Source organism: Salmo salar, chromosome 01 (genome assembly GCF_965601325.2).
Source record: "Salmo salar chromosome 01, fSalSal1, whole genome shotgun sequence".
In the NCBI taxonomy this organism is placed as follows: Eukaryota; Metazoa; Chordata; class Actinopteri; order Salmoniformes; family Salmonidae; genus Salmo; species Salmo salar.
In genome coordinates this window covers 184,693,873-184,706,485 of record NC_138291.1, presented here as the reverse complement: position 1 = coordinate 184,706,485, position 12,613 = coordinate 184,693,873, and the positions used below count along the sequence as shown (strand labels likewise).

The 12,613-nt window shown below is 43.6% G+C and overlaps 1 protein-coding gene across 1 annotated transcript in view; it reads left to right on the top strand.

The window, feature by feature from the left end:
• Nucleotides 1–9,898, top strand: part of LOC145850292 (low-density lipoprotein receptor-related protein 2-like) — a 58,960-nt gene extending 49,062 nt beyond the window's left edge. Inside the window, exons 14-20 of the mRNA XM_045694267.2 lie at nt 179–412; nt 561–1,110; nt 1,336–1,458; nt 3,541–3,648; nt 3,835–4,077; nt 6,645–6,984; nt 9,748–9,898. Of these exons, the coding sequence (XP_045550223.2) occupies nt 179–412; nt 561–1,110; nt 1,336–1,458; nt 3,541–3,648; nt 3,835–4,077; nt 6,645–6,984; nt 9,748–9,874 (1,725 nt within the window). The 3' untranslated portion in view covers nt 9,875–9,898. The remainder of the gene's footprint in view (nt 1–178; nt 413–560; nt 1,111–1,335; nt 1,459–3,540; nt 3,649–3,834; nt 4,078–6,644; nt 6,985–9,747) is intronic.
• The last annotated feature ends 2,715 nt before the right edge of the window (nt 9,899–12,613 follow it).

Below are 12,613 nucleotides of genomic sequence, written 5' to 3'. Positions count from 1 at the left end.
CTGTTTGATTTTGTCGAACTGCTTTGCTTTATCTTGGCCAGGTCGCAGTTGTAAATGAGAACTTGTTCTCAACTGGCCTACATGGTTAAATAAAGGTGTTCAAATAATAATGAAGTTGCTTATGTTCCCGTGTTTATAATGGTCAGTAAAAAGTCTCTCTTGTGCTGTCTCTGTGTAGATGATGCACCCCCTCCAGCAGACCAACGTGTCCAGCCCCTGTGAGGAGCTCCAGTGTTCACACATCTGTCTCTTGGCTCCAGGGCTGTCTACAAGCCCCAGGGCTGGGTCTATGGGACCCAAAGCTGTGTGTAGATGCGCAGCAGGGCTACTCCTGGCTGGGGACGGCCTCACCTGCTCCACCCTTGTAGACACCACCTTCCTCTTGCTCCTCTCTCCTACTGCAGTTACACAGGTATGTGACTTTCTCCAACTGCAGTCAGTCATGTAGGACAGTATAGTGATCAGTGATTTTACCTAAACCTATAGATGACTGTTGGTCAGACAGCCTCCACCTATAGATGACTCTAGATTAATGTTTCTACTCTTGTCTTTCTGTTCAGATATACCTTAGCACCATCCATAATGGTGTAGGGTTGAAGCAGTTGCCTGAGCACCATATATGGTCTCTGCCGGGGGTGCACCAGGCCTCAGGGATGGATTTGGCTGTACAGGAGAGGAAAGTATACCTGGCTGATGCTGCTCAGGGCTCAGTGGATCTCCTGAAACTGAGTAACTCAGGCCTGACACCAGGCAGCAGAGTCCTGAATCTCCAGGGCGATACAGTGATGGCTCTGGCTGTGGACTGGGTCACACTCAACCTGTACTGGAGCAGCAGGAAGCAGCCTGACCTACATGTCACCACCACTAGGGGGCAGCACACTGCACCTCTACTCCAACTAGGCCTTCAGGGAACCACCTCCATCGCCCTGCACCCCCCCTCAGGACGCTTGTGCTTCACGGCCTTGGGCCAGGTGAATGTGAGGAGCCTGCCGCAGGTGGACTGTGCCTTCATGGATGGACGTAGTCAGAAGCTGCTCTGGAAGAAAGCTGTGATGCCAACCTCCCTTCTGTTCTCCAACAAGGGCACTCAGCTGTATTGGGCTGACATAGGTGAGACTGTAACCTGTACTTGGCTGAGATTATAACCTGTATTGGGCTGATTTATGTCTAAGATTATAACCTGTAATGGGCTGACCTAGGTGAAAGGTTATAACCTGTACTGACTGGGCCAACCTAGATTATTGTGGCACTTTACCAGCAATGTGGAATACCTCATTGGGATGAATTGATTTCCCCAGGCCTGCTGTCCTCAGTGAAACATGTCCCTTGTTGCAGGTGCTGGAGTGATCGGCTCCATTCTTCTGGATGGTTCTGGATATAAACAGTTTAAAGCAGATCCCGGCCTCATGTCCTTCACACTGGTTGAGAACATCCTCCTGTGGAGCAGCCTGGACAAAGGTATGGTAAACCTCACATTTTTTTACATTTTAGTCATTTAGTAGACGCTCTTATCCAGAGCGACTTACAGTAAGTAGTCAGTGCATACATTTTTTCATACTGGTCCCCCATGGGGATCGAACCCACAACCCTGGCATTGCAAGTGCCATGCTCTACCAAGCGAGCCACACGGGACTGTACACACCACTAATCCACACCGGACACCCTTAACCTCTCTCGGGCAGGTGGGACGCTATCGGGGGACACGATTCAACAGCCAGTGAAAAATCAGAGCGTCAAATTCAAAAACCACAAAATGTCATAATTCAAAGTTCTCAAACATACGACTATTTTACACCATTTTAAAGGTACACTTCTCCTTAATGTAACCACATTTGTCCGATTTTCAAAAAGGCTTCATGGCTTTATGGCGAAAGCATAAAGTTAGATTATGTTAGGACAGTTCCAACACAAGAAAAAACACACAGCCATTTTCCTAGCAAGGATAGGCGTCACGAAAACCAGCTAAAATTATGCACTAACCTTTGACGATCTTCATCAGATGACACTCCTAGGACATCATGTTACACAATACATGCATTTGTTTCACTAAAGTTCATATTTATATCCATAAACCCCATTTTACATTGGCGCGTTATGTTCAGAAAATATTTTGCCTCCAATACTGCCGGTGAATCGGCACAACAATTTACAAAAATACTCATAAACGTTGATAAAATATTAAACTTATTCAAAGAATTATAGATGAACATCTTTATGCAAACGCTGTGACAGATTTAAAAAAAGCTTCACGGGGAAAGCACACTTTGCAATAATCTGAGTACGGCGCTCAGAAAAATACACCAGGCAATACAGAACTCCAAAATGGCAGGTATCTAAAATCATAAATGGCATTAGAAATATTCACTTACCTTTGATCTTCATCAGAAGGCACTTCCAGGGATCCCAGGTCCACAATAATTGTTTTGTTTGATTAAGTCCATAATTTATGTCCAAATACCTCCTTGTTGTTTCCGTGTTCAGTAAGCTACTAAAAGTGTAGGAAGCGATCTGAAAATGTCTCGACGAAAAGTAAAAAAAGTTATTTACGTTCGTTCAAACATTATAGCATCAATCTTTAGGGCCTTTTTCACTTAGTACTTAAATAATATTCCAACCGGACGATTGCAATGTCTTGAAAAACGTTTTGGAACACAGCTAACCCTCACGTGAACGCGCGCCAATGAACGCCAGTACTTTCCTGAGTCAACAACTTCCAACTTCCTTTGTTAGCTCTCTGTTCATCATAGATGCCTCAAACAACTTTCTAAAGACTGTTGACATCTAGTGGAAGCCTTAGGAAGTGCAAAATGAACCTGAAGTCAGAGTTCGATAGGCAAGGACTACAAGCACCAGAATTCCCACTTCCTGGTTAGATTTTTCTCAGGTTTTTGCCTGCCATATGAGTTCTGTTAGACTCAGACATCATAATATGCGTATTCTCGCTTCTGGGCAAGAGTAGTAACCAGTTGAAATCGGTTATGTTTTTTATCCGGCCGTGAAAATACTGTCCCCTAGCCCAGACCGGTTAAAAAACAATTGGAAATACGGTGAACTAAAAAAAAAATCCTGGATGGTTTATCCTCGTGGTTTCGCCTGCCAAATAAGTTCTGTTATACTCAGACATTGTTTTAACAGTTTTAGAAGCTTTAGTGTTTTCTATCCAAATCTACCAATTATATGCATATCCTAGCTTCTGGGCCTGAGTAGCAGGCAGTTTACTTTGGACACGCTTTTCATCCAGACGTGAAAATACTGCCCCCTATCCCAAACCGGTTAAATATTTAGGACTAATTTATTGCTTGCCACCCATTCTGAAACTAACTGAAGCTCTTTGTTAAATGTTGCAATCATTGCAGTCGCTGTAGTAGCTGAAGTGTAAACTATTGAGTCATCTGCATACATGGTACACTGGCTGCATGTCAATAGTAAAGATTGAAAAAAGTAAAGGGCCTAGACAGTTACACTGGGGAATGCCTGATTCTATCTGGATTATATTAGAGGCTTCCATTAACACCCTCTGGCTCTGCCTCTCTGTTGTAGATGTGACTAGACTCTGGTTCAGTGATGGATTTCAGCCCAAGCAGCTGTGGTTTGAGGTCAATACCAATGTAGTGGCACTGAGGGTTTACAGCAAGACCAGTCAGAAAGGTGAGTGTCCACCACGGCCCAGTGAATGTGTCACTGTGCAGTTAGGTGACGGTATAACGGTGTCACTTTGCAGAGACACTAAACCAGCAAACTTCCTCTGCGTGTAGTGTTTTCGGAGATAAGTTAAGTGTCACATCTAGCTCTGCCAATGGTCTAACCAACTCGACTCTGTCCTCTCTGTCCCAGGAACTAACAGCTGCTCAGAGCGGAACGGAGGCTGCAGTCAGCTGTGCCTGGCCTACCCAGGGGGGCGTAGCTGCCGATGTGGACGTGGTTACCAGCCTATCGACACCAAAATGTGTAGACCTTTCCCCTCCCTCCAGTGTCCAGAGGGCAGCAGGGCCTGTAGCGACGGCAGCAGGTGCCTCCCCCTCACAAAGTTCTGTAACCACCAGACAGACTGCCTCGACCATTCAGACGAGATCAAATGTGAGTAACCCCGTCTGCCCTGCCTCACTATACCCCCGACTCACCCATAGAACTACAGTGAATAGACTATACCCCTGACTCACCCATAGAAATGCAGTCAATAGACTATACCCCTGACTCACCCATAGAAATGCAGTCAATAGACTATACCCCTGACTCACCCATAGAAATGCAGTCAATAGACTATACCCCTGACTCACCCATAGAAATGCAGTCAATAGACTATACCCCTGACTCACCCATAGAAATGCAGTCAATAGACTATACCCCTGACTCACCCATAGAAATGCAGTCAATAGACTATACCCCTGACTCACCCATAGAAATGCAGTCAATAGACTATACCCCTGACTCACCCATAGAAATGCAGTCAATAGACTATACCCCTGACTCACCCATAGAAATGCAGTCAATAGACTATACCCCTGACTCACCCATAGAAATGCAGTCAATAGACTATACCCCTGACTCACCCATAGAAATGCAGTCAATAGACTATACCCCTGACTCACCCATAGAAATGCAGTGAAGACTGGACAGGTTGGCTGACAGTCACAAAAATGATTCTCGAATCGATGTGGCTGGAAGGTGTGCATTATGGGTTCAGATAACTAGTAACAATGACAAGAAGCTGCTCATTGCATCTTATTTTCTGGTGTTTTCACTGTCCGATCTATGCTAATATGGAGAAAAAATTATAGATAGCTAACTAACAATCGTAACGATGTATTTAAGAGATCTCATTATGCCTTCATAACAATGGAGCTGTTCTATTAATCACCCATATCGTGTGAGAGCTCTGTTGTTCAGTATCAGCAGGTTAACAGTGTGAGAGCTCTGTGTTCAGTATCAGCAGGTTCAGTAACAACAGGAATGAGACACTACACCACTACATGACAACTTGTTTGGTTAGAATTACAGCTCTGGTTTGCTGCTTTGTAATTACATGCACAACACTTGTTCTTACTTTCAAAATCAATTTAAGCTTTTTTTCTGCATGTACAGTGCCTTCAGAAAGTCATACCCCTTGACCTATTCCACATTTTGTTACAGCCTGAATTCAAAATTGATTTAAAAAATGTTCACGTCTTTCACAATACTCCATAATGATAAAGTGTAAACATGTTTTTAGAAATGTTTGCAAATGTATTGGAAATGAAATACAGAAATGTAATTTGCATAACTATTTACACCCCTGAGTCTCAAATTGTAGACACACCTTGGCAGCTGTTATTGTTTTATTATTATTATGATGATTAAAACAGTCTTTCTGGCTAAGTCTCAAAGAGCATTGCACACCTGGATTGTACAATATTTGCCCATTTTATTACTTTCACATTTCTTCAAGCTCTGTAAAATTGGTTGTTAGTCGTTGCCAGACAAACATTTTCAGGTAGTGTCATAGTTTTGACTTCACTCTACTTGAAAATCTAACTTGGCCACTCAGAAACATTCAGTGTTTTCTTGGTAAGCCACTCGTGTTGTTTTAGGTTATTGTCCTACTAAAGCTGAATTCATCTGTTTGGTGGAAAACAGACCAGATTTCCTGTAGGATTTTACCTGTGCTTAGCACCATTAAATGTATTTCATTCTGAATACACTTACTGCACACAGTGAATCAATGCAAGTTATGTGACTTGTTAAGGAACATTTTTTACTTTAACTTATTTAGGCTTGCCGTAACAAATGGGTTGAATACTTTTATTCAGGCTGAAAACGGAACAAACTGAAATGTCAAGGGGTGTGAACTTTCTGAAGGCTCTGTAAATGGGTCTGATGTGACATTGTAACAAAAATAAAGATGTATGCAGTTCCACATGTGTACGTGGAGGAATAAAAGTGAAATTTATGCAAATTAGCCCATAACTGAACTTCATACAGACATTGGCATGTCAAATTCAAGGACATTCAGGCACTCAAATGCAGTGGACCTCAATGTTATACAATAGTATTTATATACAGTAGTTGTACATATAGATCCTAATATAGAACCCCATCCACCCAAAAAGTATTTAAGTGTGAAAAATTAGGCTACCACTAAGAATCATGCACTTTTTTTAACCTTGATTTTCTAATTATTGCGTTCTAAAATGTGAGAATAACGTGGACATTAATGTTTCTGTAGCCTGTGGCCAACACAAGCACACCAGTTTTTATTAGTGACCCTAAAACCAGCTAACTTTGTTTTACTTATACCCCCCCACCCAGTTTCATGGTTTCCTATTGGTACTTAGTCTTGCCTAGTGGTTAGAGCGTTGGGCCAGTAACCGAAAGTTTGCTAGATCGAATCCCCAAGCTGACTAGGTAAAAATCGGTCCTTCTGCTCCTGAACAAGGCAGTTAACCCACTGTTCCTAGGCTGTCATTGTAAATAAAAAACCCTAACCCTTACCTAGTTAAACAAGACTGACTTACCTAGTTAAACTGTTTGTAAGAGTTGTATAATCACTTCCCAATTTATTTTACTAGGAAATTACCATAAATCCAATGTGAAAACAGTAAGTGTAACACTGGTTCTCTAACACCCCATTCTCTTATTATAACCAAGGATTTCTCTGTAACCTCCAGGTGGGTCTGGAGTGAAGCCCCACGATGTCAGCCATAGTAAACCTTCCCTGGGGCATGCTGGGAACACTGTCCCTCCTGGCCAGGACTGGTCTGGGAGGACCACCCCCGGGGGGGTAGAGGTGCAGAAGCTGGACTCTGAGTCATGTGATGTCCAGCAGTGTCATGGACATGGGAAATGTGTGACAAGGGGTGGAGAAACCACCTGCCAGTGTCTTCTGGGATACCAGGGTGTGTTCTGTGAGGAGGGTGAGGGACCAGGGGTCAGTAATGCCCCCCTCACTTTGGGCATCCTCAGCCTCATTGGTGGAGTCCTCATCGCTGCTGTCATCATCAGGAAGAGGTAGTCTCAAATAAAATCAATGTGTTCAGTATTTTCCAACCCCTGACACACACACACACACACACTAGTGGCATGAAGTGTCTTTCTCAAGGCCCCAATGTCAGTAGACGTATTAGCAGTCTTCTGGTTAACCTCTACCTAGGACTTGAATGAGCAAACCTAAAGTCTTCTACAGTCCACCTCTTAAACCTGTAGGCCAACTGCATACCATTCATATAACCTGTAGGCCAACTGCATACCATTCATATAACCTGTAGAACAGGGTTCCCCAACTGGTGACCCACAGCCGGATTTGGCCTGCGGGTGGTTTTACTTGGCCCCCCAAGTCTTATAGAAAAAATTATATATAGATAATTAGATTCGCTTTTTGTATTTCTTTATACTGTAAAAACAAAAATCAGCTCCAAGTGATTCTAATTCAAGAAATCTGTTCCCAAGTATTTCCGTGATCGAGAGAGCCCTATTTGGTAAAGGACCAAGTCCATATTATGGCAAGAACGGCTCTGTTAGGGTTGTATTTCTCAGAGTAAATAACTCACGGACACTAGAGAAGCTTAACCAAGTTTAATTCTTCCCAAAGGGTCGTTACAGCTGTAATTCAGACAACAAAAAACATTTCACACAAGCACTGATATAACCCTTTTTTCCAAGGCTGAGTCTCCTCCTCCACAACCGAACAGCCAATGCATCTCTGTTGCTAGGCAGAACCTTAGTGATATCTGTTCTTCCTCACTTCATCTGACCTGACCTCTAACCCCAAAGTGCTCACTCCTCCCCAACTCAAGGCTGTCATGGTTATTGATACCAGACTCTCTTCTCCCAGAGGATCCCTGATGGCTAACAAGAACATATCCTGACAATGTAAACGTTATACATTACCCTCTCTCCCTCAGTGATATATCCTGACATAATGTAAACATTATACATCACCCTCTCTCCCTCAGTGACTATGTTAGTTTCTAAGATCTCAACTGTCTCCCCTTATCAATGCCTACCACATGTAATCGCTTCCCTGCACTCAACACATTCCAAGCTTAGTTGCACCCACTATATACCTTCCTCCTATAACCCTTAACCTCTGTTGTAGACCCTCAACATTAGCACTCCTTCAGTGACATGAATAAGTAACATTTCATTCTCAGAACCCAACAGCTCAAATAAGTAGAGAAACCACAGTCCATTTACTTTTAGACATGAAGGTCAGTCAATATGGAAACTGTCGAACTTTGAAAGTTTCCTCAAGTGCAGTCGCAAAAACCATCAAGTGCTATGATGAAACTGGCTCTCATGAGGACCACCACAGGAGTGGAAGACCCAGGGTTACCTCTGCTGCAGAGGATATGTTCATTAGAGTTACCAGCCTCAGAAATTGCACCCCAAATAAATGTGTCAGTTCAACTAACAATCTCAACATCCACTGTTCAGAGGAGACTGTGTGAATCAGGCCTTCATGGCTGAATTGCTGCAAAGAAACCACTGCTAAAAGACACCAATAAGAAGAGACTTGCTTGGGCCAAGAAACACGAGCAATGGATATTAGACCGGTGGGAATTTGTCCTTTGGTATGGAGTCAAAATTGGAGGTTTTTGGTTCCAACCACTGTGTATTGTGAGACGCGGTGTGGGTGAACGGATGATCTCCGCATGTTTTCCCACCATAAAGCATGGACGTGGTGGTATGGTGAGGGGGTGCTATTGAACTCTGTTCAGCATTTATTTGGGCTGCAATTTCTGAGGCTGGTAACTCTAATGAACTTATCCTCTGCAGCAGAGGGAACTCTGGGTCTTCCTTTCCTGTGGCGGTACTCATGAGAGCTCCTACCTTGTCACAACACAACTGATTGGCTCAAACGCATTTAAGAAGAAGAAATTCCACAAATACATTTTTAAGAAGGCACACCTGTTAATTGAAACGCATTCCAGGTGACTACCTCATGAAGCTGGTTGAGAGAATGCCAGGAGTGTGCAAAGCTGTCAAGGCAAAGGGTGGCTACTTTGAAGAATCTCAAATATAAAATATATGTTGATTTAACACTTGGTTACTACATGATTCTATGTCTTATTTCATAACGTTGATGTCTTCACTATTCTAAAATGTAGAAAATAGGAAAAATATAGAAACCTAGAATGAGTAAATGGCCAAACTTTTGACTGGTACTTGTACCTATATACCCTCCTACTCTATACCCTATTACTATTCCTTACCACTATATACCTTTCTGCTGTATACCCTACTGCTGTCCCTAACCCAATGACTATCACTTACCTAACTACTGTATACCATACTATTTATCCTACTGCTGTATACTATACACTCTACTGTATTCCCTACTGCTATATACCATATTACTGTATCTATATACCCCACTACTATATACCTGTATACCCTACTGCTGTATACGATATACCCTACTGCTGTATACCCCTACTACTATATACCCTACTGCTCTAAAGCCTACTACTTTATTACTACTATAAACATGACTGCTGTATAAATTATTTATGTATACCCTTCTACTGACCCTAACCTTAGTTCTGTACTACTGTACCCTACTGGTAACCTTTACTCTACTACATTCCCTACTACTGACACTAACCCTACTGTACCCTGCTCTAACCCTACTACTATATACTCTATGGCTATATACCCTACTACTGTATACCCTGCTGCTCTATACCTACATTGTATACCCTATAATGTACCTGTCTATCATACTACCATAAACATATATATATATATATATATATACCCTACTGTGTTTAGCAGAGCAAGAGCTGCAGCTCGGGGGCAGTCCACAGAGAAGGAGACTCTGATGACCAATATGGATGAACAGACGGTCTACGCTGTGTCTTTCAACAACGATCTGTATGATCCTGACCAGGTACTTTAGAGTTAGTGTAAAGGTATTTAATAGGTTAGGGTTTAGCTAAGAGCTTTAAAACCAGAGCGTTTTGGTCTGCCACAGCATTGCCATGCCTTGTTCCCCACCATGAATATGATAGAATATTTTCAATTAAAACGTTTTTTTTTTCTTCAGGAATTGATCTCATCTGCTGATGGGACATCTCAACATCTGTAAATGTTGCCTTTCCCCTTGTGCTCTGAAATAAAGAATAGTAGTCTGATGTTAAACCTCGTGGCGTTTTATTTTCTCAGACATCACATGTAGCTGAACATCACAGCCCTGTAGACCCGTTTCCTGGCCGCATTATGAAAAGTTGTGGTCATAAACCTGTTATGGGGGTTAGTTAAGTGTGAGGCACATAGATGGACAATGAAACAGCGCCACCAACTGGTGGTGGTCTCAAAAGCGGGGATGGTTTAAATATAGGTACTACTGTCCGGGCACCCCGATTTAGTGGACGTAGAATGACCAGCAGGAGACAGATGCACCGTTCAAGTTCATTACCACAGACGGGCACACACGGCATTGAAACAGGGAGTAATGTCTGTAATATTCCCGTTTCTGTTCTCAGTAAAGGCTAATAGCAATACAGCATGTAGCTAAGCTTAGTCATGATAATGACTGAAGTATTACACCAAGGACTGCATGCTGTGTCCAGAGGAACATCATGGACTGTTCAGGGAATGCTCCTAACCACTGCCAAGATGTGGTGGGTTTTTGTAAGCTTTATAGCAGCATGACAAAGGAGGACCAGTGCCAGAGAGGTGGCTCCAATGGAGTGACTGACCATTTAGAGAAGCAGGTGTGGTGGGCTGTTGAAGAGCCGGTTTAATTCTTTGTCCTCATTGGCTGTCCCATCGATGCCCCCTCTACTTCCTTTCCAGTGCAAGCTGCCTCAACTTTACCCCAAGCTGCCTCAACTTGTGCAATCCACAATGGTACGAAAGCCAAAACAAACAGCACAGGTACTCACCCACCAACGGACATAAAAACAATAATCGACAGCCCAATGGAAATCAAGTAATAATCTTTGGGAATTGAATTCCAAGATGGCGTAGCAGTGGGTTGTCTGTTTTAAAATAAAATGTTATTTGTCACGAACACATGGTTAGCAGATGTTAATGCGAGTGTAGCGAAATGCTTGTGCTTCTGGTTCCGACCATGCAGTAACATCTAACAAGTAATCTAACCTAACAATTTCACAACTACCTTATATACACACAAGTGTAAAGGAATGGTGAATGCACCAATTTGTAAGTCGCTCTGGATATGAGCGTCTGCTAAATGACGTAAATGTAAGGCATGAATAAGAATGTTAAAAATATATGAATGAGCGATGGCCGAACGGCACAGGCAAGATGCAGTAGATGGTATAGAGTACAGTATATACATATGAGAAATGTAGGGTATGTAAACATATAGTGGCATTGTTTAATGTGGCTAGTGATACAATTATTACAATTTTTCATTATTAAAGTGGCTAGAGTTGAGTCAGTATGTTGGCAGCAGCCACCCAATGTTAGTGATGGCTGTTTAACAGTCTGATGGCCTTGAGATAGAAGCTGTCTCTCAGTCCCTGCTTTGATGCACCTGTACTGACCTCGCCCTCTGGATGATAGGTGGGTGAACAAGAAGTGGCTCGGGTCCTTGATGATCTTTTTGGCCTTCCTGTGACATCGGGTGGTGTAGGTGTCCTGGAGGGCAGGTATTTTGCCCCAGTGATGCGTTGTGCAGAGCTCACTACCCTCTGGAGAGTCTTCCGGTTATGGGCGGAGCAGTTGCCGTACCAGGCGGGGATGCTCTCGATTGTGCATCTGTAAAAGTGTGTTTGTGGTGACAAGCCGAATTTCTTCAGCCTCCTAATGTTGAAGAGGTGCTGCTGCACCTTCACCACGCTGTCTGTGTGGGTGGACCATTTCAGTTTGTCCGTGTTGTGTACGCCGAGGAACTTAAAACTCTCCACCCTCTCCACTACTGTCCCGTCAATGTAGATAGGGGGCTCCTCTGTCTGCTGTTTCCTGAAGTCCACGATCATCTCCTTTGTTTTGTTGACGTTGAGTGAGGTTATTTTCCTGACACCACACTCCGAGGGCCCTCACCTCCTCCCTGTAGGCCGTCTCGTCGTTGTTGGTAATCAAGCCTACCACTGTAGTGTCGTCTGCGAACTTGATTGAGTTGGAGGCGTGCATGGCCACACAGTCATGGGTGAACAAGGAGTACAGGAGAGGGCTGAGAACGCACCCATGTGGGGCCCCAGTGTTGAGGATCAGCGTGGTGGGGATGTTACCTACCCTCACCACCTGGGGGTGGCCCATCAGGAAGTCCAGGACCCAGTTGCGCAGGGCGGGGTCGAGACCCAGGGTCTCGAGCTTAATGATGAGTTTGGAGGGTTCTATGGTGTTAAATGCTGAGCTGTAGTCGCACAGCATTCTTACATTGGTATTCCTCTTGTCCAGATGAGTTAGGGCTGTGTGATTGCGATTGCTTCGTCTGTGGACCTATTGGGGCGGTAAGCGAATTGGAGTGGGTCTAGGGTGTCAGGTACGGTGGAGGTGATATGGTCCTTGACTAGTCTCTCAAAACACTTCATGATGACAGAAGTGAGCGCTACGAAGCGGATAGTCATTTAGCTCAGTTACCTTCACTTTCTTGGTAAAAGGAACAATGGTGGCCCTCTTGAAACATGTGGGAACAGCAGACTGGGATAAAGATTGATTGAATATG